Source organism: Mastomys coucha, unplaced genomic scaffold (assembly GCF_008632895.1).
Source record: "Mastomys coucha isolate ucsf_1 unplaced genomic scaffold, UCSF_Mcou_1 pScaffold18, whole genome shotgun sequence".
Taxonomy (NCBI): domain Eukaryota; kingdom Metazoa; phylum Chordata; class Mammalia; order Rodentia; family Muridae; genus Mastomys; species Mastomys coucha.
The window spans coordinates 95,671,919-95,698,038 of NW_022196900.1; the positions used below are offsets into that span (position 1 = coordinate 95,671,919).

Below are 26,120 nucleotides of genomic sequence, written 5' to 3' on the forward strand. Positions count from 1 at the left end.
TTTCAGTTTACAGCTTACACTCCATCCCTGAAGGCATTCAGGGGAGCAACTCAAGGTACACACCTGGGGGCAGGAACTGAAATAGAAGCCATGAAGGAACGCTGCTTACTGCCTCGATCCTCCTGGCTTGCTCAGTCTGCTTTCTGAAAGCACAGCAGGGCTGCCTGCCTAGGGATGGCACCGCCCACAATGGGTCTGGCCCTCCCATACCAATCATTAAAAAAGAAGATGATCCAAGGGTTTGTCTCGGCCAATCTGACAGGGGTTGGGGACATTTTCCCAGTTGAGGTTCTGTCTTCCCAGATGACCCCAGCTTGTGTCTGTCAAAGTTGACAAAACGAACCAATACAGTGACTTAGTGACTCATTTCACCTGCGGAGGACAGCTGGCCCGGATGTTCATTGTTACTTCTCCATCTTTGCCAACATTTCATGGGACCCAGGCTGGCCTCAAACTCCCTATGTAGCAGAGGATGGCTTTAGATTTCTGTACTCCTGCCTCCATGTCTTGAGTGCTGGGCTTCTGGTCATGTATCACCATGCCTGATACACACAATGCTGAGAATCAAACATGGGGCTTTATGTGTGTTAGGCAAGCACTGTACCAATTGGGCTACAATCCCCAGCCCTCCAAGAAACTATTTTTACTTCATTCTGGATCTTTATAACGACAGTGATGTCATCACCATAGAGTAAATAGTTTTCAGGTCTAGTCTGGTCCTAGAAGTTGAAAACCTTAACAAAGGCATGCTTACGATGTGTGTCCCATAGGTTCTTTTGAACAGACATTAGACAAACCTTAACAAAGGCATGCTTACGATGTGTGTCCCATAGGTTCTTTTGAACAGAAATTAGACTGGTATATTTTATATTTTTAATTTAATTTTTTAAAGATTTCATTTATTTATTATGTGTAAGTACACACTGTAGCTGTCTTCAGACACTCTAGAAGAGGGAGTCAGACCTTGTTACAGATGGTTGTGAGCCACCATGTGGTTGCTGGGATTTGAACTCAGGACCTTTGGAAGTGCAGTCAGTGCTCTTAACCGCTGTTTGTGTGGTGTGTACATGCACACATACACCATGAGCATGCAGTGCCCATGGAGGCTTGAAGAGGACTTTAAATCATCTGGAAATGGAGTTACAATGTTGTGAGGTGCTGGAAACTAAATGCTGAAGCCAGGTCCTAGTGCTTTCATTTGGAGACAAAGTATTATTAAGTAGTTTTGGTTAGCATAGAACTTGCCATGTAGACCAGGATGGCTTGAGGTCAAAAAAGATCCACCTACCTACCTCTCCCTTGTTTGATTTTGTTGCTGTTGTTGTTGTTCTATATATAGAACACACACACACACACACACACACACACACACACACAGGGGTGTTTTTTTTTTTTGGTTTAGTTTTTGGTTTTTGGTTTTTCGAGACAAGGTTTCTCTGTATAGCTCTGGCTGTCCTGGAACTCACTCTGTAGACCAGCAGGTGGCCTCAAACTCAGAAGTCCACCTGTCTCTGCCTCCCAAATGCTGGGATCAAAGGTGTGCACCACCACTGCCCAGCCCACATATAGTTTTGTCTTACAGAGATAGCATCTTTCTATGCTGCTGAGGCAGGCCTTGAACTCAAGCACTTTAGTGATCCTCCAGCCTCAGCCTCCAGCAGCTGGAACCATAGGTCCCTCCCTATTTATCCCAGCCTTGCACCAGGCTATGCTCTCAATTCAGTTCCTTCTCTTCAGAAGATCTTGGGGAAGGTCTGCATTTGGCATTTCACCGGGACCATTGCACTGTCTAATCTGAAGGAGGGGTGGGAGGAGTTAGAACTGACCACAGTTTATATCCTGAATGACTGGAGTTTTTTCTGGGTCATCATTTGACAGGCTCCATTTGTGGCACTAGATTTTATCTCAGGATCTAATGGTTAGGGAGTGACTCACTGGCCCTACCTACCTCAAGGAGCTATGGAGCAGCAGGACAAATACTAAGGGCAAAGGTGTACAAAGTGCAAGGTTTCCATGGGAACACACAACAGGAGGAGGCTCCAAGCCCAGCTTTTCAGGGCGAGTTGCAGAATACCATCTGGAAAGACAGGGGCTACTTATCCCAAGCCCAAGGTGAGAGTTGGCCTTGGGTATATCATAAAGTCCAGCCCAACCCGAGTGGCTGGCTGGCTGGCCAGCTTCATTCACTGGACTTGAATTCTCCCCAGATGCGCATATAAAAACTCCCAACAGCTGGCCCGCATGTGAGAGGCCTTTCTACATCTCTGATCAAGATCCCCCAGATGGACAGGATACAAACACTTCTGGTCCAGCAGAGCGCAGCTGGGACTTCTCCCAGGTACCTATTAAAAAATCAAAACAAAAACCCCAAGATGATTGTGACAAACCTCAGAATGAAGAATCTTTTGGCACCACAGCCTTGGGCTGTATTACACAGATGGGCGGCCAGTGCCCTGGCCTCCTCCCCTTCGTAGCTCTATGTTCTGTCAGGATTCTGAGTGGTGGGAAAGGCTGACATAAGCTCTAAGTCAAGGAGGCCTCTTTTACATCAAACCACAGTTTTCGGTCTTCAAAAGAAGTCAGTGTGTCCTCCCCTCCCCTCGACCCTCCAGCATCCAGCCCTACTTTATGTCCCAATAAATAGGACTTTCTGAGACTCAAAGGTCTCTTTTAGTCTTTGGTATACTCATCTTTACAAAATCTGGGGCTGGGGCCTGGAGAGATGGCTCAGAGGTTAAGAGCACTGACTGCTCTTCCAAAGGTCCTGAGTTCAATTCCCAGCAACCACATGGTGGCCCACAACCATCTGTAATGAGATCTGATGCCCTCTTCTGTTGTGTCTGAAGACAGCTACAGTGTACTTACATATAATAAATAAATAGATCTTAAAAAAAAAATCTGGGGCTGAAGAGATGGTTCAGCAGTTCTGAGAATTTGGTGCTCTTCCAGAGGACCTGAGTTCAGTTCCCAGCACTCACAGAGCAGCTTACAACTGCCTGGAACTGGAGTTACACAGGATCTGATGCCCATGTCTGAACTCTGTGGACACCTGCATTCATGTGCATATCCCCCCACACTGACACATATAATTTTTAAAAAATTCTTAAAATATTTTTTTTCTTTTTTTGGTTTTTCTGAGACAGGGTTTCTCTGTGTAGCCCTGGCTATCCTGGAACTCACTGTATAGACTCTGTAGACCAGGCTGGCCTCGAACTCAGAAATCTGCCTGCCTCTGCCTCCCAAGTGCTGGGATTACAGGCGTGCGCCACCACCACCCGACCAAAATATTTTTTAAAAATTCTATGCTGGCCTTGAACTTGCTATGTATTTAAGGATGACCTTGAACTGCTGGTCCTTCTACCTCCACCTCTCCAGTGCTGGTATGATGGGCACAGGCCTTTAAATGCTCAGTTCTACCCTTACCAACTGAGCTACACCCTCAGCCCCTCATTTTATGTTCATCCAGAATTCCTGGAGTGAGTATGTTTATTTCTTTCCTTCTTTCTCCCTTTCTTTCTTTCTTTCTTTCTTTCTCTCTCTCTTTTTTTTTTTTTTTTTTTTTTTTTTTTGGTTTTTCAAGACAGGGTTTCTCTGTGTATCCCTGGCTGTCCTGGGATCAAAGGCGTGTACCACCACTGCCCGGCTGAGTATGTTTGTTTTTAAATTCTTTCTACCTGCCTTTGCCTCCCTCATTTTATGTTCATCCAGAATTCCTGGAGTGAATATGTTTCTTCTTAAATTCTTTCTATCTGTCTTTGCCTCCTGAGTGCTGGAATTAAAGGTGTGGGCCACTATGATGGTTTATATATGCTTGGCCCAGGGAGTGGCACTGTTAGAAGGTATGGCCCTGGAGTAGGTGTGTCACTGTGGGTGTGGGCTTTAAAACCCTCACCCTAGCCTAAAGGCAGTGGTGGCACATGCCTTTAATCCCAGCATTTGGGAGGCAGAGGCAAGTGGATTTCTGAGTTCGAGGCCAGCCTGGTCTACAGAGTGAGTTCCCGGACAGCCAGGGCTACACAGAGAAACCCTGTCTCGAAAAACCAAAAAAAACAAAACCCTCATCCTAGCTGTCTAGAAGCTTGTCTTCTCCTAGCAGCCTTCAGATGAAGATGTAGAACTCTCAGCTCCTCCTGTCTCTTGCCTGCCTGGATGCTGCCATGTTCTTGCCTTGGTGATAATGGAGTGACCCTCTGAACCTGTAAGCCAGCCCTAATTAAATGTTGTCCTTATAAGAGTTGCCTTGGATCTGGGCAGTGGTGGGGCATGCTTTTAATCCCAGCACTTGGGAAGCAGATGCAGGCAGATTTCTGAGTTCAATGCCAGCTTGGAAAAAAAAAAAAAAAAAAAAGAGTTGCGTTGGCCATGATTTCTGCTCACAGTAGTAAAACCCTAACTAAGACAGCCACTACCACTCAATTTAGGGCTATATCTGTCTTAAAACAAAAATAAAAACAGAGCCTAGGGGGTGGTCTCAGAAGTTCTTGAGCACCCATGAAACCCTAGGTATGTTATCTAGCACTACAGAAGAATATACATACATACACACATACATACATATGTATATACATGCACACATACATGCACCATACATGCACACACACACATACATGTATACATACATACATGCATACAGACAGACAGACATCTGAACTACTTTAGTAACCTGAGAAGACCATGTATAAAACACTTTTCATCACGACTAAATGTCTGACAGAAGCAATTAAGGGGAGGATTTGGGGGTACAACACTTTGTGGGGAAAAGCATGGTGGTGAACACTGAGACAGCACTAGAGGTAGGGCTTGTCCTCAGGGGCCCACCTCCAGCAACACCACTGAGGAGCAAGTGTTCAGACACAGGAGCCTGTGGCAGACCTGCCATTTTCATACTGATACCAGCCCATCTTGTGACCTCAGGAAGCAGGTCCAGGCCTGTGAATGGGAGGTGGCTCAGGAGCTAAGCGAGCCCCAGTTCCTGGGATAACTGCACGCACTAACCCTGATGTCTCAGCTGTAAGATTTAATTGAAGAAGGAAGGCTAGCTAATGGGGCAGTTTTGAGTAGTGAATACTCAGACGTGTCCTGTACCAGTCGGTGAGCAGCAGCCCATCTCCGCACGCAGTGGAGCAAGGCTTCTTTCCTTAACTCTGGAGATGCTGTGTGTAAAGGGCAATGAGGAAGGAGGTTGGTGAGGGCCGTTTGTCTGAGGCTACTTAGAATCTTTTACGCGGTTTGGTGGACAGACACAGAAAGAGCCAAGCCAGGACAGCCGGTTCATTTCTTCTACAATGATGTGGAATAGAGATGCAGCTCAGTGGGTAGAGTACCCGACTAGCCTGCAGGAAACCCTGGACTCCACCTCCCCTCCCCTCTCTCCCAACACTCCAACTAAACCAGTTGGAACACACTCTCCAGAGATGGAAGCAGGAGGATCAGGAGTTCAAGGTCATCCTCAGCTACACAGTGAGTTTGAAGCCAGCCTCTAAAGCCTTGGGTTTAGGGGCTGGAGAGATGGCTCAGCAAGTAAACAGCACTGATTGCTCTCCCAGAGGTCCCGAGTTCAATTCCTAACAACCACATGGTGGCTCACAACCATCTGTAACAGGATCCAATGCCCTCTTCGGGTGTGTCTGCCTGAAGAGAGTGACAGTGTATTCACATACACAAATATGTAAATAAATATTTTTTTAAAAAGTTCCCTTAAAAAAGTGCCAGGCAGTGGTGGTACATACCTTTAATCTTAGCACTTGGGAGGCAGAGGCAGGAGGATTTCTGAGTTCAAGGCCAGCCTGGTCTATAGAGTGAGTTCCAGGACAGCAGAGAAAACCTGTCTTGAAAAACAAAACAAAACAAAACAAAACAAAAAAGCCCTGGGTTTGATCCTTAGTATGTCTAAATAAATAGACTCTATCTAAAAACAGAAACAAGAACAAACAAACACCAGTCAAGACTGAAGTTGCTAGTTTCAAAGATTTATTAGAAGGTGCACACCTTTATTCCCAGCATTCAGAAAGCAGAGGGGGATCTTGGGGTTCCAGGCCAGCCTGGTCTACATAGTTGGATTGTCTCAGAACAACAAATGCACATAGTAAGTACCCATAAAAAACCAAGCAGACAAAGCTTCATTATCCATTCCCAAATGCTGACATATTCAACATATTATCATGTTGATCTATGTTCATGTTGACACATGCGTTCATGGAGCACCTACCATGGTCTATGTGCTAAAGACTTACATGCAGAAAGCATACATTCGGAAGAAGTTCAGAGGGAGTGAAGGTCCGTCAGGAAAGGTTGTAGCTGATACCAGAAGTAAGAAGTGAGCCCAGGCACAAAGAGGCCACTGATTTCTGGAACATGAAATTCCCAAGTCAGCTCGGGAGGTGTGAAGTCTGTAGGCAGGCTGGGCTTGGGTAAAACCTTATCCCTGAAGGGAATCTAGACTCAATTTAGAATCGTCTCTGGCAGAATGTGTGTGTGTGCGCGCGCGCGCGCGCGCGCGCGCGCGCGTGTGTGTGTGTGTGTGTGTGTGTGTGTGTGTGTGTGTGTGTGTGCATGAACATATGTGGACAGGTATACTTACCCATGTAGGCATACATGGTGGTTAGAGGTGTGTGTGTGTGTGTGTGTGTGTGCATGCATGAACATGTGTGGACAGGTATACTTGCCCATGTAGGCACACATGGTGGCTAGAGGTGTGTGTGTGTGTGTATACATGCGTGAACATATGTGGACAGGCATACTTGCCCATGTAGGCACACATGGTGGTTAGAGGTTATCAGGATGCATTTATCTCTCAATTGCTTCTCCACTTTATTTTATTAGACTTTTTATTTTGCATCTGGGAGTGTTGTGTGCCCACTTGTGTTCTTGGTGCCTACAGAGGTGGGAGGAGGGCACTGAATCTGCTGGAATTGACACTACAGATGACTGGGAGCCACCAGGATGGTGCTAGGAATCAAATTTGGGTCCTCTGCAAGAGCAACAAGTGTTGTTCTTAATCACTGAGCCACCTCTCCACCCTCCCATTTAATTTTAAGACATAGTCTCTCAGGGAACCTGAAGTTTACCATCTCAGCTACTATAGTAGCTGATCAATGAGCCCCAGCATCTTCCTGCCTCCAGTTCCCAATACCACCTAGACGCATGCCTAGCTTTTGCATGAATGCTGGAGATTGGACTCTGGTCCTTATGAGTGTGTTACAAGCACTTTGGCCACTGAGACATCTCCCCAGCCTCCACGAACTCACAAGTTCTTATATGAACAGGAACAGAAATATGGGGGAGATGGCCAACACATGGGGGACCAAGCAGTCTTTGGGTGTTGGCGTTAAACCGTTATGACAGCAGCTATTGAGATGGTTTTTGAAGCTGATAGGAATGATCTAGTACAGAGGGAAGCTGATGACCAAGAGAGCTCCATGTGCTGGGGAGGGTGGGCTTTAGCAGGGACACAGCTCCTTCATTTTATTTAATCTATTTATTTATATATTATTTCTTCTGAGGCAGGGTCTCACTCTGTAGCTCTGGCCATCTTGGAACTCACTAATGTAGACCAGACTGGTTTCAAACTCACAGAGATCTGCCGCCTGCTTCTACTTCCCTGTTGTTCCAAAGCTGGGGGCCTGGGCTGGTGGCCTGGCCGAGGCTCTCTCTCTCTCCCTGGAGGCAGAGGGCCTGCTGCTGAGGCCCCCGGGGCTGACCTATTGCTGCACGGTGTCTTAGTTAAGGCAATGTATGAATGAGTTATTTTATTGTAGGAAGGAGAAAATATGCTGGTTGAGTAAAGGGAAGGAAAGAAGAGCAAGGAAAGAGAGAGAGAGAGAAAGGAGAGAAAGGAAACAAGAGAAGAGAGCAAAGAGCAGAGAGAGAGAAGAGAGTGAGTGAAAGAGTAAGAGAGCAAGAGAGAGGAACAAAGAGCAAGAGAGGATAAGAGTAAGAGAGTGAGCGAGCAAGAGAAGGTAAGAGTAAGAGAGTGAGAGAGCAAAAGAAGGTAAGAGTAAGAGAGTGAGAGAGAAAGAGAGCAAGAGAGGAAGTAGGAGAATGAGAGTGAAAGAGGGAAGAGTAAGAGAGTGAGGAGAGGGCAAACTGCCCCTTTTATTGTATGGGGCGTAGCATGTCTGGCTTATGGTCAGTTGACTGGGGATAGGGTCTAGCTAGAATGCTGGGAGCATGGGGCATTGTCTGCCTGATAGATCACACATCTCCTGCAGGGGTAGCTGTGAGGGGTTTGGACTGGAATCTGAGCCATCGTCTCAGGAGCTATCACTGAACTCCTACCATCCCTTGAGAACAAATTTACTCTGCTCAGTAGGTCTCCGGGGTTCTGAGGTGGCTGCTCTACTGGAGCCACGGTGTCAGAATGGCCTACTGCCCCACACTTCCCAAGTGCTGGGATTAAGGTGTATGCCACTATGTCCTGCTGGTCCCTTCATTTTAAAAGCAGGAAAGGCTCCTGTGGGGCTGACTCTTATATCTGTGAAGTGTAAAGCAAGGCTGAGGGTTAAATTTGAGAGGACAAAGGAGGAAGTTTGAGAAACTCCCATTTTACAGTGTGAAGATGAATTAGGATTGGCAGGCTCAGTGAAGTCTGTGGATGTCAAGTAAAAAGAAGGGGAGTCACAGAGAATTCTCCAGAAATGGTCAAACCTTCTGGTGCAGTGTCAGGGGGACGAGGGAGTGTCACTGGGGTAAGCCGGTTGAAGAGCGAGTGAGGAGGCAAAGGCTAATGGATGTTTACAAGTAAGTATGACCACTGTTACTAAGGGTGTGTACACACACACTTTATCACATGTGCCTGTGCACCTGTGTGGTAAATGTGAGAATCTGACAGGTATGCAAGTCTCCCTGAGGTTAAAGGGATGCTCCTGTGTTCATACAGTCATGAGGAGGGTAAGGGTTAGGTTTGAGATCTCTGAGATCTCAATGAAGATAGGTCTTAATTAGGGTTTTACTGCTATGAACAGACACCACGGCCAAGGCAACTCTTATAAAGGACAACATATATTTAGGGGTGTCTTACAAGTTCAGAGGTTCAGTCCTTCACTATCATCAAGGTTGGAGCATGGCAGCGTCCAGGCAGGCATGGTGCAGGCAGAGCTGAGAGTTCCATATCTTCATCTGAAGGCTGCTAGTGGAAGACTGGCTTCCAGGCAGCTAGGACTAGGGTATTGAAGCCCATGCTCACAGTGACACACCCACTCCAACACACCTATTCACACAAAAGCCACACCTCCAAATAGTGCCACTCCCTGGGCCAAGAATATACAAACCATCACAATAGGCAAACCCTTAAAAGCATGGGTGCCATGCCTGAGAAGAGAGGAAGAAAACTCTGGGATAGAAATCAGTAAGGGAAGCTGGGTGGTGGTGATGTACGCCTTTGATCCCAGCACTCAGGAGGCAGAGACCAGTGGATTTCTGAGTTCGAGGCCAGCCTGGCCTACAGAGTGAGTTGCAGGACAGCCAGGGCTATACACAGAAACCCTGTCTCGAAAAACAAAACAAAAACAAAAACAACCAAAAAAAAAAAAGAAGTCAGTAAGGGAGAAGTGATACTGATAATGGCCTGTGCTTATACATGCTGAAGTTGTAAAGACATGGGGGTGGGGAGCGGTTAGTTCAGAACAAACACCAGAACAATGAATGTGCACATGATGAGTTGTAGGGTATAGGCCAGGGTCGTGTCCAGCCTCAGCACTCTGGAGTGCTGGCCTGACAGGTATGTCCCACCATGCCTGGCGAGATTAGCAATTCAGAGCAAAGAGCTGGAGAGACAGCTCACTCTGTAAAGAGATTCTTTGCAAGAGTGAAGAGCTGGCTCTTAAAGTTCTTGCCTCACACCCACAAGGATCGGGATTTGATCACCAGAACCTGTATAAAAAGCAGGCAGGGTGGCATGCAGCTATAATCCTAGTATTAGGGAGGCAGGGCAACAGAAAGCAGGATCCCTGGAACTGGATGATCAGCTTGCCTAGCCCAATGCGCAAGCTTCTGGCCAATGAACTCCTCTTTCAAAAAAAAAAAAAAGTGGATGGCCATCCTGAGAAGACCCAAAGTTGACCTAAACGCACACGCACACACACATGCACACACGGGAAGAAGTAACAGTACTAGTACTAAAAATATTTATGGTCCTTGTCTCTCTATCCAGGGCCTGTCATTGTCACTTGTAGCTTTCATGCTCACATACATGGTGATAGATGAGGAGGTGGGATCTGTCAACCTGCAGATCGGCCCAGGGATCTGTACCATGAATAAAAGGATGAACTGGCCAATCAGACATGCTCTTGGGAATCTGAATTATGAAAGACATGAAGCTGTTTACAGAAGTGGATGCAGAGGATGGATAAAGACCACCCATATCCATATCCGTTAAAGCACTGACACTAGCTAGCATCTAGCCAGAAGCTAGCCGAGGAGCCCCCTTAGGAGAGAAGGCAACAGAAACTGCGGATATGGGGCCTTTGGTGAGATGTTGCAGAGGTAAAGAATATGCTGCCACACCTGACTCCTGTCCCCAGAGCCCACCCAGAGGACTGACTCCCGAGAACTCATTCTCACATGCCCACTGAGGTATGTTTGTACACCTGTTTTCTACACAATTAAATAATCTGAACTGAGGTTCTATGGTTGAGATGGAGTGTGTGCCCCTGAACCCTGTGGGGGTTCCTGTGCCCTCCTATTATAAGGGACTTTAAAATTAAATATAAATGTTTGTGTGCACATGTCTGTGTATGTTGCTCATGTATGGGTCAGGGTTGGTATCAGGTATCAGATTGCTCTCCACCATATAGTTTTAAGATTAAAGTCTTAGCCAGGCAGTGGTGGCGCACGCCTTTAATCCCAGCACTTGGGAGGCAGAGGCAGGTGGATTTCTGAGTTTGAGGGCAGCCTGGTTTACAGAGTGAGTTCCAAGACAGCCAGAGCTATACAGAGAAACCCTGTCTTGAAAAACAAAAAACAAAAAACAAAAAAAAAACAACAAAAAAAGATTAAAGTCTTAAGAATTTATTATATTTTGCTGGGTATTGGTAGCACACACCTTTAACCTCAGCACTCAGGAGGCAGAGTCAAGTAAATCTCAATGAATTCAAGGCCAGCCTTGTCTACAGAGCTAGTTCTAAGTCAGCTAAGGCTACACAAAGAAATCCTGTCTAGAAAAAAAAATTACATATTTACACATGTGTGTGCCGTATGTATGCGGGTGCGTACAGAAACCAGAAGAGTGTGTTGGATCCCCTGGAGAAGGAGTTCCGGGTGTGTGAGAACTGCCTGACGTGGGTCCTCTGGAAGACATGTTCCTCCTTGCCCCACTACCCCACAGTGGAAACGGCTGGATTAACGAGCCCAGTTTCCTCAGTAACTGCATTTTGTGGTCTGAAGTTGTGTTGAATCAGGACTCAGCTTCCTGTTGCACAGGCTTCAGATGCCTCTGCAGAACCAGCTCCCCAGTGCTCTTGAGGCATGCTAGGCATGTTCTTTTCTGTAGGAAGTCCTGTGGCAGCTTCAGGCACTGGGTGTGTAGCCAGTGTTTAACTACTGTCCAAGTTTGCGTTCACCGAAGGCATGTTCTTGTGAATCTGAGGTGTAATGTCTTTTGCAGTCCAAACATCTTTTTTTGTTTTGTTTGTTTGTTTTTGTTTTTTGAGACAGAGTTTCTCTGTATAGCCCTGGCTGTCCTGGAGCTCACTCTGTAGACCAGCCTGACCTCGAATTTAGAAATCCACCTGCCTCTGCCTCCCAAGTGCTGGGATTAAAGGTGTGCATCACCACCGCCTGGCTAAGTCCAAGCATCTTGACCACATCCTTTCCCCAGTGTGGATTCCTTTTTTTTGTGCTGTTTTATTCTTGTAACAATGTGCAGTCTGTGTGGGTTCTGGGGGACGGTCCTCAGCATATTTTTCATGATCTTTATGTCTAGGTTGAAATACTTTATCTGGAGTTTTTGATCGGGTAAATTTGTGGCAAATCCAGTCTGTACCAACGAGATTCCACACATTCCCCACCCACCCCTGCCCTCAGTCTGTAGTTTGAGGCTTCTGAAATATGGAGCACAAATCCCTGGTTATCAGTGTAGTTATTCTCTTTAGAGGCTCCACCAGGTGATCAGGAAGATGTAACACCAAGGGTGATAAAAGCTGACAGTGTTCCTGACAGAGTTACACGTGGGAACCCAGGACTGCAGTGTCCAGCCTGACCGTCCCTACATGGAAGAGAGGTTCTTAACTGCTGAGCCATCTCTCTATGCCTTTTATCTTATTTGAGACGGTCTCTCACTGAACTTGGAGAATACTGACTTAGCTAAGCTGGCCAGCCAGCAAAAGCCTTTTCTTTCGTTTTCTTTTTTTTGCTCTTTTCAAGATAGGGTTTCTCTGTGTGTAGCCCTGGCTGTCCTGGAACTAGCTCTGTAGACCAGGCTGGCCTCTACCTCAGAGACCTCCCTGCCTCTGCCTCTTGAGTGCTGGGATTGAAGGCACGTGCCACTAAAGCCTGGCTCCGGAAGCCTTTTCTATATCTCTCTAACACCCGAATACACGGCTTTTATACCCAGCTTTTATAACCAGCTGGAGCTATAGATTCAGGTTCTCATGCATGTGTGGCAAGCACTTTACCCTACAGCCATCTCCCTAAACCTCCAGCCTCCAGCTAGTATGGGAAACCTCTCAAAGGGCTCAAAGCAGGGAAGCAATGTGCTCACACTGGGGCTATGAATGTGGACTCTGGTTCTAGGCGACCTCGAACTAAACTCATAGGTTTGGACACATTACTTAGCCCCTTTGAGAATAACAGTAGTTGTGATCCTCCAAGGTTGAAACAGAGATTTGGGAATTACAGACAATCCACTTTGGATACGGCTTTCTGGCAGTCTTTTCTTTGGGTGTGATTTATTTCATGCTCTTATCCCCTGGCTTTTGGGAAGGATATGATCTCTTCTCTGCTGCTTGGTTCTTCATGATCTTTTCTCTCTACACCTATCACCAAGTATATGCATCTCAACTTCTTGTGCTTTAAAGACCTTTATATGCCACTCACAAGAGGCAGGCTTCCACCCAGTTCCTTACTGGGCCTCTCCATTGAAGTTTCCAGTAGGCATCTCGAATATAGCTTGACTCAAGGTGGCAGCGCTCACCCTCCCTACCTCACCCCACCCCATCCCTATTCCTCATACAGTCTTTCCCAGTTCAATGGCAGATCTTTTCACTATGAACTCAAGTCATTAGCATCTTCAACTCCTTCCTACTTGCCATGTTGCCCCGGTAACACATCCATAAACATGAGAATACAAGTGTTCCTTGCCTCAGGACCTTTCATCTCTGCTGCATGACTTTAGAGAGGCTCCTTCCGTTTGGGGGGCTGTGTTATGAGGATCGGGAAAGGGCTTAATGTAGTCCATCACAGAGTAAGCGTCACATTGGTGCTGTTGTGTGTGTGTGTATGTATGGTGAATATATGTGTGTATGTACGTGTATGTGTATGGGTGTGCTGGCCTGTGATCTGCCTATGGAAGACAGAAATCTTCACCAGGTTCTTCCTTCGTCTTATACTACCTTATTGGTTTGAGACAAAAATCTTATTCTTTATCCCTGGCTGACTTTGAACTCACAGACAGATCTACGTACCTCTGCCTCATGGGTACTGGGATTAAAAGTGCATGTCATCTATGATAAATTATTTCTCCACCAGTGAAATGAGCCAATCCAACACAGATTAAAGTATACAAAATACAGATTTATTGGGAAACCAACCACTCTTGGGTGAGCAAGTTCACTGGTCCCAAGAAACAAGGCCAGGGAAGGTGCCATGGGGAGGGGGAAGAGAGAAAGGGTGTACACCGAGGGAGAGAAGAGAGAAGGAAAAGGAGGTGGGGGAGGAGTAGGGGAAGGAGACCAAAATGTCTGGATTAGATAGGGAAGAGCCTCTGGGGGAAGGGCAGCCCAGTCCCTAGGCTGGAAAGTTTAGGGTACAGGGCAGGGGATGTCAAGTAGGGACTGAGGGATACTGGGAGAACCTGAAAGCCAGGTCTGCTTTGGTATGTAAAATATGCTCCTCAGTCCCTTGTCCTGGGTCTGAAACCCAACTTCCTAAACCTCGACCCACCTTGGTTTTTTTGTTTGTTTTTTGTTACTTTTTAAAATCTATGTATTTGCCCGACAGTGGTGGCACACGCCTTTAATCCCAGCACTTGGGAAGCAGAGGCAGGCAGATTTCTGAGTTTGAGGTCAGCCTGGTCTACAGAGTAAGTTCCAGGCAGTCAGGGCTTCACAGAGAAACCCTGTCTCAAAAAACCAAAAAAAAAAAGTATGTATTTTATTTATATGAATACACTGTAGTTGCCTTCAGACATACCAGAAGAGGTCATCAGATCCCACTACAGATGGTTGTGAGCCACCATGTGGTTGCTGGGAATTGAACTCAGGACCTTTGGAAGAGCAGCCAGTGCTCCTAACTGCTGAGCCATGTTTCCAGTCCCTCCACCTTGTTTTTTGAACCAGTGTCTCTCATTGTTTTCTCTCTCTATAGTCCTGGCTGTCCTGGAGCTTGCCATGTACAGTAGGTTGGCATTAAACTCCCAGAGATCCTCCTGCCTCTGCCTTCCGAGTGCTGGGATGATAGGCATATGCCACTGCAGGTCTTCTCACTGAATTTGGAGTTTGCCATTTGGCTAGACTGGCTAGTCACCAAGTCCCAGAGATCCTCCTGCCTTTCTTTCACACAGCATTGGGAATCACAGAGTATGCACGACTGTACCTGCCTTCTACCTGCTGTGAATCTATGCTTGTACAGCAAGCACTTTACCATGGTGCATCTCCCTAGCCCCGATATGTGTGCTTTAGAAAAATTTCCCTATGTGTGTATATGTTTTTGCTGTCTGTTTGCATGCAGGAATGCATGTGTGTGGAAAACTGAGGGTAACCTCAGGTATTGTTCCTCTGACATTAAAATAAAACTGTCTGGGACACACAAACAGCTTTCTGGGGCCCTCCCTAATCACCCTGTAGTCCAGCACACAATAGGCTCACTGCAGTTTGGGGACCTGGGTCAGAGCTTGTAACTGCTTACATACAATTTAGGCTGGCCACAGTGGCCTCTGTGGATACCCAGGGATCTCTGCTCTCACTGTCCTGTGTGCTGACAATAGGCACATGGTCTGCTCCACACCCACCTTCAGCTGCCTGATCAAGCGTTACTTCCTGAGAGTTAAAGCCGGCTTGGTCCATCCTCCAAAATACCATGACACAGTGCTTGTCTGTCTACCTGCTCTAGCCACTCTGTTTTCCACATCTCACTCCCAACACTTTATCAGATAGGTTAATTGTCTCTGACTAGGGTTTCAAGCTTAAAGGGGCCTTAACTCAGGACAGGGGTACTTACCCAGGATGGAGGAGGCTCTATTCCTGCAAGTGAAATCTTATCCACAAGCAGTATGCCAGCATGGGCTATTTTGTTCTTAGCTGTAATCTCTACAGCCTGCCTACACAGGGCTTGGCCAATAGCTAGCTACATGATAAATACTTCCGGTGTAATGACTTTCCAAGTGCCACTCCCTTCTCTGAACTCCTGTAAAACTGGTCTCTGTCATTCTTGAGAGACTCACCTGGATGCTTTCTCTGCTGGTGGCTGTCCCTGCAAGCTTTCACTTGACTATGAGCTCAGAGGCCTAGCCTCAGATGAGATTTTCTGATCCCTTTTCATGACCTGATATGACTCTAAAGGGAGGGTGAGCAAGCTGTGTAGGGGGTTGTTATAAGCAAAACGTGCAACTCTAGGTCTCTTGAGTTCTAGATAACAAAACAAAATTCACTCCTTTGAACATCTAATTTCTGGTTGGGGCTGCGGTTCAGTGGAAGAGCTGAGTGAGCCTAGCATGCCTGAGGCTCTACGTTCAATCTTCAGGCCTGAAAACAAAGAGGGATTTCTGAGTCCACTATATGATTCTAGAGAGCGACTCCTTTAGGGAAACGGGCTGATTCTCTGTACATAATGTAAAAGAAAGTATATGTAACAGGCAGCATTTACTGAACCCAAATGTTTTAATCTTACCGGGCCTTTCCCACAACTACGGTAGCTATGAAGTGCAGGCAGGGATCCTTATGGCTTATCCACCTGTCATCTTTTGGTACCTAAAGGCTGCCCGCGTGGTCGTGATAGCAGGTGTTCAGCAAAAGGGGTGGCAGTGCCGGCGTCCCCCCCCCGCCCCCCCGTAGGTTCAGCTCGCTCTTTGGGGGCCGGGCCTCGTCCTGCGCACCAGTTCCGGGTCCGGGTGGGGCGCGGAGGGCCGGTCCCTTCTGGTTTCAGCGCCTTCCGCATCCTCCGCCCAGGGGAACCCGTGAACCGCTCCACCCTCAGCTACCCCGCGTCCTGTGGCTGCGGGAAGCAAGGCTGACAGTCAAGAGGAGGGACACAAGCCGACCAAGTCCCTCCGGAACACCGCAGCCCAGGCCGCGCAGGAGCAGTACGCCCGGCCCGCCCCTCCCGCGGCAGGACACGCCCACCCGCCCAAGGCTCCGCCCCCGTCCCCGCCCCCCGCGCAGCGCTCCATACTTGGCGATCGCTGCGGCCGCGCGCGCTCATTGGTCGCAAGCCGGCGGCTGGGGGGCGGGCCGGGCCGGCCGGGGCGGGGAAGGAAGGTGGTGGCTGCCCGGCGCGGGGGGGCGAGTAGGGGGGGAGGGGGGCGCTGACCCGGATGTTCACTCTTGGGCACCCGGGGAAGTGGAAGCGCAGGGCCCTGCTGCGGGGGGGAGAGCCACAGACGCCGGGACAGGGACCGTCGCCGCCGCCGCCACCATGGTAAAGGGACCCCCTTACGGCTCCATCCCGGGACCCCCCTCACCGCGGGAGCTCGCGTCCACTCTCTCGCCGACCTGCCGGCCCCGGGAGGGTGGGGACCCGGGGTGGGGGAGGGGCTGGGTCCCGGACCCTAGGCAGACGCCACTCTTCGGGTCCGGAGTGGGCGGCGGAAAGCCCTGATAGCCTATGACCCCGCCCTGGACTCCATGTGGAGCCCAGTTCTTCCCCCTGCATGTCCAGGCTAGTCTCGCCTATCCCAGGCTAGACCTGCCTGCCTTCCTTCAGGGGCCAGGCCAGGCACCCCTCTCGCAGGCCTTCATCCCATGGGCTGTTCTTGGGCCCCTGCCTCGATCCCAGGGCCCAAGCTAGCACCGTGGTTTTCGCTCCAGTGGCCCAGTCTAGGCCCTCTTCCCCCAAACTCTTCTCCTCTCTGTGGCCCCAGCCTGCACCCCGACAACCCCTTTCCAGTGAACTCAGCCTAGGTTTGTTTCCTTCACCGTCATCGAATCTTCTCTTTGCCGTCCTCAAGTCTGGCCTCTCTACTCCAGCTGTGTTCCCCTCCTGCACCTCCCTGTCCCCGGCCCTAGCAGTCCCCTTCCCCCCCCAACCCCCGACTTCTCACGACTTAGCCTAGCCTGCGTCAGCCCTTCGCAGATCTCACCCTCCCCCTCCCATCTAGACCCTGCCTGCTCCGTGACCTGCTCCTGGCCCAGGTGTCCCCTCTTCTGTTCTTAGGAGGCTCTTTCTTGGCAGCCTTTGGCGAGCGGAGGAGAGCCCCAGCCAGGGTGGGGGTCGTCTGGGTGCTGTGCCTTTCCTAGGCTTGCCCCTTCCTGGGGAGGCCGCTTCGGTGTGAGTGAGCAAGCAAGCAAGGGAGAGAAGGGCGGCATCTGTGTGCCCGGAAGGCAGAACAGGGCATTTCCCTTGGGAGGCCCTAGTGGCAGTGCAGCTAATACAGCGCGGCTTGAGGGGCGCCCTGCCTGAGTGGGGAGCAGAGTGCTGACGGTGGGTAAGCCAAGTGGACAGGGGTGAACTCACAATCACTCTTGTGAGGCCGCAGCCCTGGGGCTGGGGGACACCAAGCTGCTGGGCAGCTCGGCAGCCCAACCTTACGCCTGGACACGATGCAGCCTAGCAGGCGCAGCCTTCCTTTCCCTCTGAACTGCCAGCTTGTAAGGGTTGGAACTGCTGAATATGGAGGTGCCTCGGATCAGGTGAGCAGAAACTCAGGCCGGAGACCTCCCTGACTCCACTCATGGTGTTTGTTTTGGGAATGAAGACAGGCACACTATGCTAACAACTTCTTTGAGGAGCCTTGGAGGTGTCATTTCCCCCTCCCCCATAGCCCTGCAAACCACTACCCCCCCTCCAATCTATCTGGATACTTGTAGAGCAGGCCCACCATCTAGGTGGAAGGGCCAGAGAACTACCTCACATGGTCAAGGAAGCCTTGTAAGGTAGGCCGAGAGGGGAGGCAACCCACCTGCTTCATGCAGCCCTACAGGCGGCTCCCCTCCTGTCTGGTAGATAAGAATGGATTTTGGACCCTAGATGGTTTTGAGGAGCCCTGTTCCTTGTTTAAGCAAGGGTGCAGCAATTGAATTGGGGCTGACGATATCTGATTGGCAAATAAACTTCCTATCTATTGATTAAAAGCATAGGCGAGACTGGTTTTTCATATTACTGTTCTTGGCTAAGAACTGGCCTTGTGGGTCTGAACCCCCTGACCTTAGTGTGCAGGGGAAAGGACTTGTCTAGGACAGTTCTGGGTGGGATTCTTCAAAGTAGACTTAAGTTTTCTGTGTGTGCTCCCAGCACCAAAGCAGGAGAGGGTGGTGGAGTGGCCAGATAGTTCGTTCCCACAGAGTCCTCTAGGCCTTCATTCGCTTTCTCCGACAGGTGAAGAAAAGCTGGGGCATTCATTGTAGCTTATTCAAAACGTTGTTGCGTCTGTTCGGAGAGCACTCTTGGCCAGTGGAAGCATGCCTAGCAGCCTCCAGACAGTGATCTTCTGATATAATGACACTGTTCAAGAACCATAATGATGGGATGCTCAAGCTGGGCCAGGGAGGACAAGTTCTCATCTCTGCAGACTCTGGGTGGATCTCCTGTTAGGAAATGACCATTGTGAGACAGGAGCATCACCTGTGGGTCTGATCCCGAGCTCTTTGGGGGGACAGAGATTTTGGTCTTGTGTTTTCTGTCCCTGTCCCTCTGGTCCTAGAATAGTACCTAACTTTAAAAGATCTGGCTTGGAAGGCTGGGCGTGGTGCCACATCCCTGTAATCTCTGCTGTTTGAGGTATTCAAGGCCAGTTTGGGCAACAGTGAGGGTGAGACCCTGTTTCAGAAAAGAAACAGGAGATTGCTCGGTGTGATCTGGGATGGTCTATGAGCGCAGCCACTCGGGGTTTGATACTCATTAACTTGTTCTTCATGGACCCCAGTCCCCTAAGTGGTTTCTGACTGCCTACTATGCTAGAATAATCCAATGCCCTAGTGTGGGTAGTTTGGACAAACAGAAGTGGCAGAGTGGGCTGCATCATAGGGAATGAGGATGACCATGGCTCTGTTTTCAGCTGGCTTACTGGTAGAGCAAGTGGCTAGCCAGCTCCAGTGTACCCACCGAAGGGAGAGATTTAAGTGCGTTTGACTTTGGAGTGGAGTCCATGATTTTCCTTGGAGTCAAGTTCACTGTCCCCCATTAAGAATGCTTAGGCAAATGGGGTTTATTTACATTCCCTTAGCAGACAGTCTTACTAGTCTCCCTAAGTGCTTCCCAGTGTCAAAGCCCTAGCAGAGCTCTGGCTTCTGACTTCCAGGTTATTCTGAGAGTTAAGATGCTGGTGCTCATGGTGGAACTGGAGCAGCGAGAGGCCAAGGAGGCTTCTGAGGATCTGCCACGATAGCACACAGATGGCACTGATGACAAGAGCTGATAAGAGTGCTCACTCCTATTGTTAAAGGGCAAAATCATGGAGTACACTCTTAATGCACCTTGGTAGTCTCCTCTTGTGAGTAAGATCCAGAGGAGATGCCAGAGAGATGGCTCAGGGGTTAAAGGTGACTGCTGTTAAACCTGGGGAGCAGAGTTCAATCCCCAGAACCCAGATGTAGAACCAAGTCTTCTTCTGACCTACATTGTCGCATTGTTCTGTCTCCCTTCCCCCAATAAGTAAATAAGCAAGCAAATAATATAACCTTAAAAAAACTTCGTGTATAGTTCGACTTAGAGACCCCATGTGTGTTTGCCCTGTTCGAATAAATCCAGCCAGTCTTCCTTTGATAACTAGCCTGTGATTATTAGTTTAAGATTAAGAAGATGACAAACATGCCTTTGAAGGTAGCTCTTCTATTTATGATTTGGAAGTACTATACTGTTACAGTCTGTGGAGGAGGAAGGAGGACACAAGACCAGGGACCAGACGTTCAGAACCTTGCTTGCCAGAGTGGGAAGTGCTTATTGCACAGCACTTACTAGCCTCCTCTCTGAAGCTGCAGGGTACCACTGCTTGGGTGTCTGTATCATGAGTCTGCTGTGTGTTGCCTATATGCTGAGGAGCCAGCAGAGAGCAAGGCAGACACGGATGCAGGATGCCTGGTTTCCACTGTTGAGGGGCCTAGAGTAGAGCTTGGAAAGCCGGGCAGTGTCACACGCCTATAACTTTCGGCTGCTCAGAAGTTCAGGTCCAGCCTGAGCAGCATGGTGGGAGAGACACGTCATCACTCTTCCCTAATGATAAGGGAGACAGCATTCACAGTGCGGGGCTCATAGGCATGAGCTGTAGAGAATGTGGATGGGAACAGTGGGGCTCGAGCTGGGTCCCACGCTCTTGGCTTTTCAAGTGTTCTTGGTCCAGTGGAATGGAGTGTGTGTGTTTGCAGCCTGCATCCTGAGGTGCAACCTTGGGACATGGTGGACATTCCACCACTGTCACTGGCCCAGGGTCTGGAAACTGACTGCTCAGCCTGTTTTTGTTCATGAGTATCTGGAGCTCAGAAGGTCAAGTCAACAGTGAATTGTAGGTCGGCAGCTCAGCCCCTATGTGAGATTGTGGGTGTCTCAGAAGTGTTGACCTTAAGTATGGGGCTTGGTGCGGGTCCTCCGGTGAGGGCTAGGTATGCAAGCCTGGAGGAGTCTACTGCATGCTCACTGGCTCTGGGATCAGCTAGTGTAATGCTGTTTTAGGCAGCCACAGACTAACATCTCAGTGTAAGGAGGTGGAGATATTTATGGGGCTCTAGCCATGTGCCATCCACTCTGCCAGAAGTCATTGATTTTTGCCTTGCAAAAGTTTGATGAGGAAGCTTCAGCCATGGACCACAGGCGGCAATGTGTAAGAAGCTAGACTTAGAGCTAGACATAGTGGTGCACTCCTTGGGAGACAGAAGCAGGAGGATCTCTATGAACCCGAGGCCTTCCTGTTCTACGTAGCAGGGCTCCAGGCCAGCTGGGATACAGAGAGAAATCCTGTCTCAAAAATCACTCCCCCCTCTAAAAAAAAAAGAAAGAAAGAAAGAAGAAAATCTGATTTGGATGCCATGTCTTTATGGGTGGAGTCCCCTTTGAGTGAGGGGGGGGCAAGGACACGTGACGATGCTGGGTTGCTTGTTCACGCCGAGCCTTATCACCTGTGCCATACACTGGCTGCCTGGTGCTCAGGAAGTGTTCCATGGCACTGAGCAAGCGGGTAGTGAGAGCTGAGAGGTGCTTCTCTCTCTCTTGTTGCCTTCAGAATGGGGTGTGTCTGGGTGGAGTCCTGATTGCCTTTCTGTGTGACCTAAGTGAGCTCCTCTCCTTCCTTCCCGCTCAGTTCCTTGATGTGCAGCGGGAGGGGAATATTTTTTAGAGACACCAGGGAAAGGAAATGGTTTTAAATTTCTCTTTGTGTGTGTGTGTGTGTGTGTGTGTGTGTGTGTGTGTGTATGTGGAGGTGCTCCACAATCAGTGTGTGGAGGACAGAGGATAACGTTGGGAAGTGGGTTCTCTCCTTCCGTTGGCCCAGAAATGGCATTTTTAATACACTTGCCACACAGTAAGTTGGGGCTATAGCTACTCTCTGTCATATTTTGTATACCTAACTGTGTATGGCACAAATGGAAGCCACAGTCCCTGTCCTCTCACCCTGGAGAGGAGGAAAGGTGTACTCAAGAAATTTCAGAAGCTGACAGGGAAAGGTTCTGGGAAGAACTCTGGAGGCCATGTGTGTGAGCGGGTCAGGTGTTACACCTCTTCCAGGAAGCCCTGTAGACATCCCAGTCCTCAGGCAGCTTTCAGGTCAGGCCTGAAGCCCAGGAAGACCTTGCCCAGCCAAAGAGGAAGGGGAGGCTTGGGTGGGGCTCCGTCAGCGGGAGAGTCCACTGTACCAAGTCCAAGGTCAGCGTGATGTCAGCGGGGTGGGTTTGAGAACCACTGGGTAGACTCGGAGAGGAAGTGTTTGCTGCCAAATGCCAGTTGCTAAGCTCAGGAGTTTGCATTTGGTCTGGACAGTGTGGAGCCAGTGACATTTCTCACAGGGCAGGTGGAAATTTGAGCAGGCTGATGGAGCAGTGGTATTTTAGCACGAGTCCTCTAGCCATGCTGTGTAGAGAGGTCCTGTAGATGGAAGAGGGAGGAAAGGGGGATGCATTCATAGGGATCACCTGAGATACCAGGGTCTGGCCAGACCGGCTGTGGTCTGGGAAGGAAGATGTGGTGGAGAAAGGCAGATAGGCACAGTGAGCTGGAGAGGTCTGCCATCGGGTTGACCGGTACGTCTGCCCCCCAGAGATCGCCATGAAGGCCTTCTAATCGGGTGATTTTTGTCATTGACAAAACAACTATTTCTGGAACTGGAGTTATGGGTGATGTGGAGCCACCGAGTGGGCTCTGGGAACAGAACTTGGGTCCTCCAAAAGAGGAAGCAGTGCTCTTAACTGCTGAGCCATCTCTCTAGTCTCCCCACCCCTAGGCATTTTCCTTGTCATTCTTTTTGGTTTTTTTCGAGACAGGGTTTCTCTGTTTAGCCCTGGTTGTCCTGGAACTCACTCTGTAGACCAGGCTGGCCTCAAAAGGCATGCGCCACCACCGCCCGGTTTTCCTTGTCATTCTTTCTGTGGACAGCTATTACATCTACCCGAGTCTTACACTTCTGGGTGAGCTAGAGACACATGGAGAAGCAGGGTGATGACAGCCTCACCCTGACGTGATGCGGGCGGGCGGGCCTCCTCACCTTCCCTCTGCTCTGCTTCCCCTGCTCCACCCTGCTTCCAACATCTCCACCTTCCCTCTGCTCATTTGCGGTCCTCTAATCCTGTTTGGTCCAAAGCAGTGGCCTAGTAGTTACCATCCTCCTGCCAGGGTGGTTACTGCCCATGGCCTTAGCGTGGAGGGGTAGTTATGGGGATTGCCTGAGCATGTATGCACACTGTAGGCACATGATTAGAGTGGAGGCATGTTGACTGCTCTTGTGAGGTTATTTTTATTACTGTGAGTAGTTGATAGCTGGCCTGGGAGGCAGCACCAGCCCTTAGGACACTGCTGTAGTTGGAGCCCCTAACCCAAAGCTGGCAGCCTTAGGGACCAGCCCAGGTAAATTCCAGCCTGGTGAGAACTCCAGTGCAGTGCTTCTGGCCTCAGAGTTCTTACCACAATGTAGGGAGCTGTCAGCTGTTCCCCAGCTCTGACCCTGAACTTCTGCTTAAACTGCTCCCTGAAACTTCCTCCTCTTGTGTTGAACTCATCAGCAGCTTCTCCAAAACCATTATCTGACTGGCCACTACTGTAGTGCTCTTACATATAAAAAAATAATTGCGGGATTATATTTGCCAGGGGAGCCATCTCTAACTTGAAATTCAGCCCATGCCTCATGGCTAGGCTCTTCTCACCAGGTGTTCTCAGTTTAGGGACCACAAATGGCGTATGTAGTTGGTTCTTGACCAGAATGTTGTTATGATGTGTGGTTGTGGTCAAACTGTGAAAAATACCTTTGCCTGTACCAGCTCAGTTGGTGCAAATGGCTTTTTTTTTTTAATTATTTAAAAGATTCATTTTATTTTATATATATGAATACACTGTAGCTGTCCTCAGACACAACAGAAGAGGGCATCAAATCCCATTGTAGATGGTTGTGAGCCACCATGTGGTTGCTGGGAATTGAACTCAGGACCTTTGAAAGTGCAGTCAGTGCTCTTAACCACTGAACCATCTCTCTAGCCCTGCAAATGGCTCTTAAGCGGCTTCCAAGTAACACCCAGGGGAGTTTTCCTGGGAGCTGTGAGCAGCAGAAGGGGTTCAGGTCAGGCTTGCTCATGTGCTATTGCTCAGGGTTTCTCTGCTGGTGGCTTGGACCTTGATGGGCTTTCTCTGGCTTTATATATTCAGCTTGTAGTTTGTACTACTTAATTGGGGAGAAGGATGCATGTGCCCACCTGTGGTGCCCATCTTGCCCTAGCAGGTTGGCATCTCAGGGAGCCACTCTAGGATTTCTTCCTGTGCAACGTGGGTGTGCACCTCTAAGTGCCTGGTGACCTCACCTAGGCTTGGGGTGCAGGGTGATGCCCAGATCGAGTGCCTTTGAGTGCCTCATCTTCCTGCCTCCACTTCTAAAGTACTAGGATTAAAGGTGTGTACTGTCACGCCCAGCCTCTGTTGAGAATGGTGTGTGTGTGTGTGTGTGTACGTGTGCGTGTGTAGATCAGAGACCACTCCTTCTACCTTTGTATGAATTCCAGAGATTGAACTCAGTTTGTAGGGCTTGTACGGCAAATACCTTCCTTGACACGCTGAGCCATCTCTCTGGCCACTTTTGAGGATTTCTGCTGTGAGCTTTCTCAGTGTGCACCCTGTAGACAGCCCCTCTGGCGAAGTCTCATTCAGTCGTGAGCATTTTCACATGCATGCATTTGTAAATGGTTGTTTCTGACTGTCCTGAGATTTGAGGTGACAGCTTTGGGCTTGAGGTGTGCACTGAGGGGTCCTGGAATTGGAGGTTACCAGGAAACTGCATTGTTGGTTGTGTACCCACTCCTAGAGCTCTCGTTAGTCACAAGTGTCCCTTCCCTTCTGCCACAGGGTGCCCACAACCTTGATATCTGGTTCTGTCAACCCCAGCCCTAGAATCATTTCCTCCTGTAGCAGATAAAGAAACGAAAGCTCAGAGAGAGAGAGTGGTAACTCGCTATGGGGCCCCACTGAGGCACGAGCAGGTACCATGTGACTCCAGACCCATCCTTTTCAAAAGCTTCTGCCAATCGGATTCTTCCAGGATGGATATTTTATAGATGAGAAACTGAAGCCTCAGTAGGTCTAGCCACAGTGACTGAGAAAGTTTGGGCTTAGTGTAGGAGGTAGTCATTTGTATTTTGGGTCAGATTGTTGAAATAGCAGCTCTTAGGCCAGAGGAAGCCTGCAGTGCGGTTTTAGAGCTTTCTAGCCTGGAAGGATTGGTAACGTTCCCCACCTCCACCAGCAGGACCTGACTCAGGACCGGGACAGGTCTTTCTGCAGGAGTGTCGGCATCCATGGCCTCTAGAGTGACAAGAAAGCCAGGGGCGGGTTGAGCCTTCATGGCAGTGCCTGTTGGGACCTATTAGTGGGTAATAGGGTACCTTCTGGGTACCCTGATCTCTTTTCCTGGGATTCACATCCCAAGCCTTGGGCACTTGGTGATGTAGGTGGCTTTTGGGCATGCCCCATTGACCATTCTTATTCTGCCTGCTAAGTTTGTTTATTATTTTGTGGAGCGAAACAATGAATAAGTCCCCTTGGTCTGTTGTGAGTGCTGCGGCAATGTCCCTTTGTCCCTGCCATGTGTCGTGGCTCCATTGGTGTTTGCTAAATGACTGACTTGCCCATTTGTCCTTAATGGTGTGAACAGCTTCCCTATACAAGGATAGACCATGTGAGACTGCCATTTTTTTGGTAGGTAAAAATGGATAGGTATCAGTGTTTATGTGGTCCAGTGTATTACAGGTGGGGTGCGTGGGTGAGAGAGCAGAACAGTTTGAGTCTGTGTGTGTGTGTGTGTGTGTGTTTCTCTCTCTTCCTCTCTCTCTCCCTTCCTCTTTCCTCCCCCTCCCCAACCCTTTGCTTTTTTGAGAAAGTATTTCTCTGTGTAAGAACCTTGGCTGTCCTAGACTCACTTTGTAGACTAGGCTGGCCTCAAACTCAAAGAGATCTGCCTGCCTCTGCCTCCTGAGCACTGGGGTTAAAGGCATGCGCCACCACTGCCCAGATTCTTTGGAACTCTTTTAGTTTGTTTATTTTATGTGTATGAGCACTGTAGCTGTACAGATGGCTGTGAGCCATCTCGTGTGTGGCTGCTGTTGAACTCAGGACCTCTGCCGACCCCACTC

General features: G+C 49.1%; 1 protein-coding gene across 4 annotated transcripts in view; it reads left to right on the top strand.

The window, feature by feature from the left end:
- The first annotated feature begins 16,664 nt into the window (after nt 1–16,664).
- The window catches only part of Capzb (capping actin protein of muscle Z-line subunit beta), a 103,358-nt gene continuing 93,902 nt past the window's right edge, over nt 16,665–26,120 (top strand). Inside the window, exon 1 of one of the 4 annotated variants that reach the window (XM_031379243.1) lies at nt 16,665–16,788. In XM_031379243.1, the coding sequence (XP_031235103.1) occupies nt 16,786–16,788 (3 nt within the window). In that variant the 5' untranslated portion in view covers nt 16,665–16,785. Of the gene's footprint in view, nt 16,789–17,846; nt 18,000–26,120 lie in introns of those variants that run through there. The other 3 variants (XM_031379244.1, XM_031379241.1, XM_031379242.1) reach the window with 3 other exon arrangements.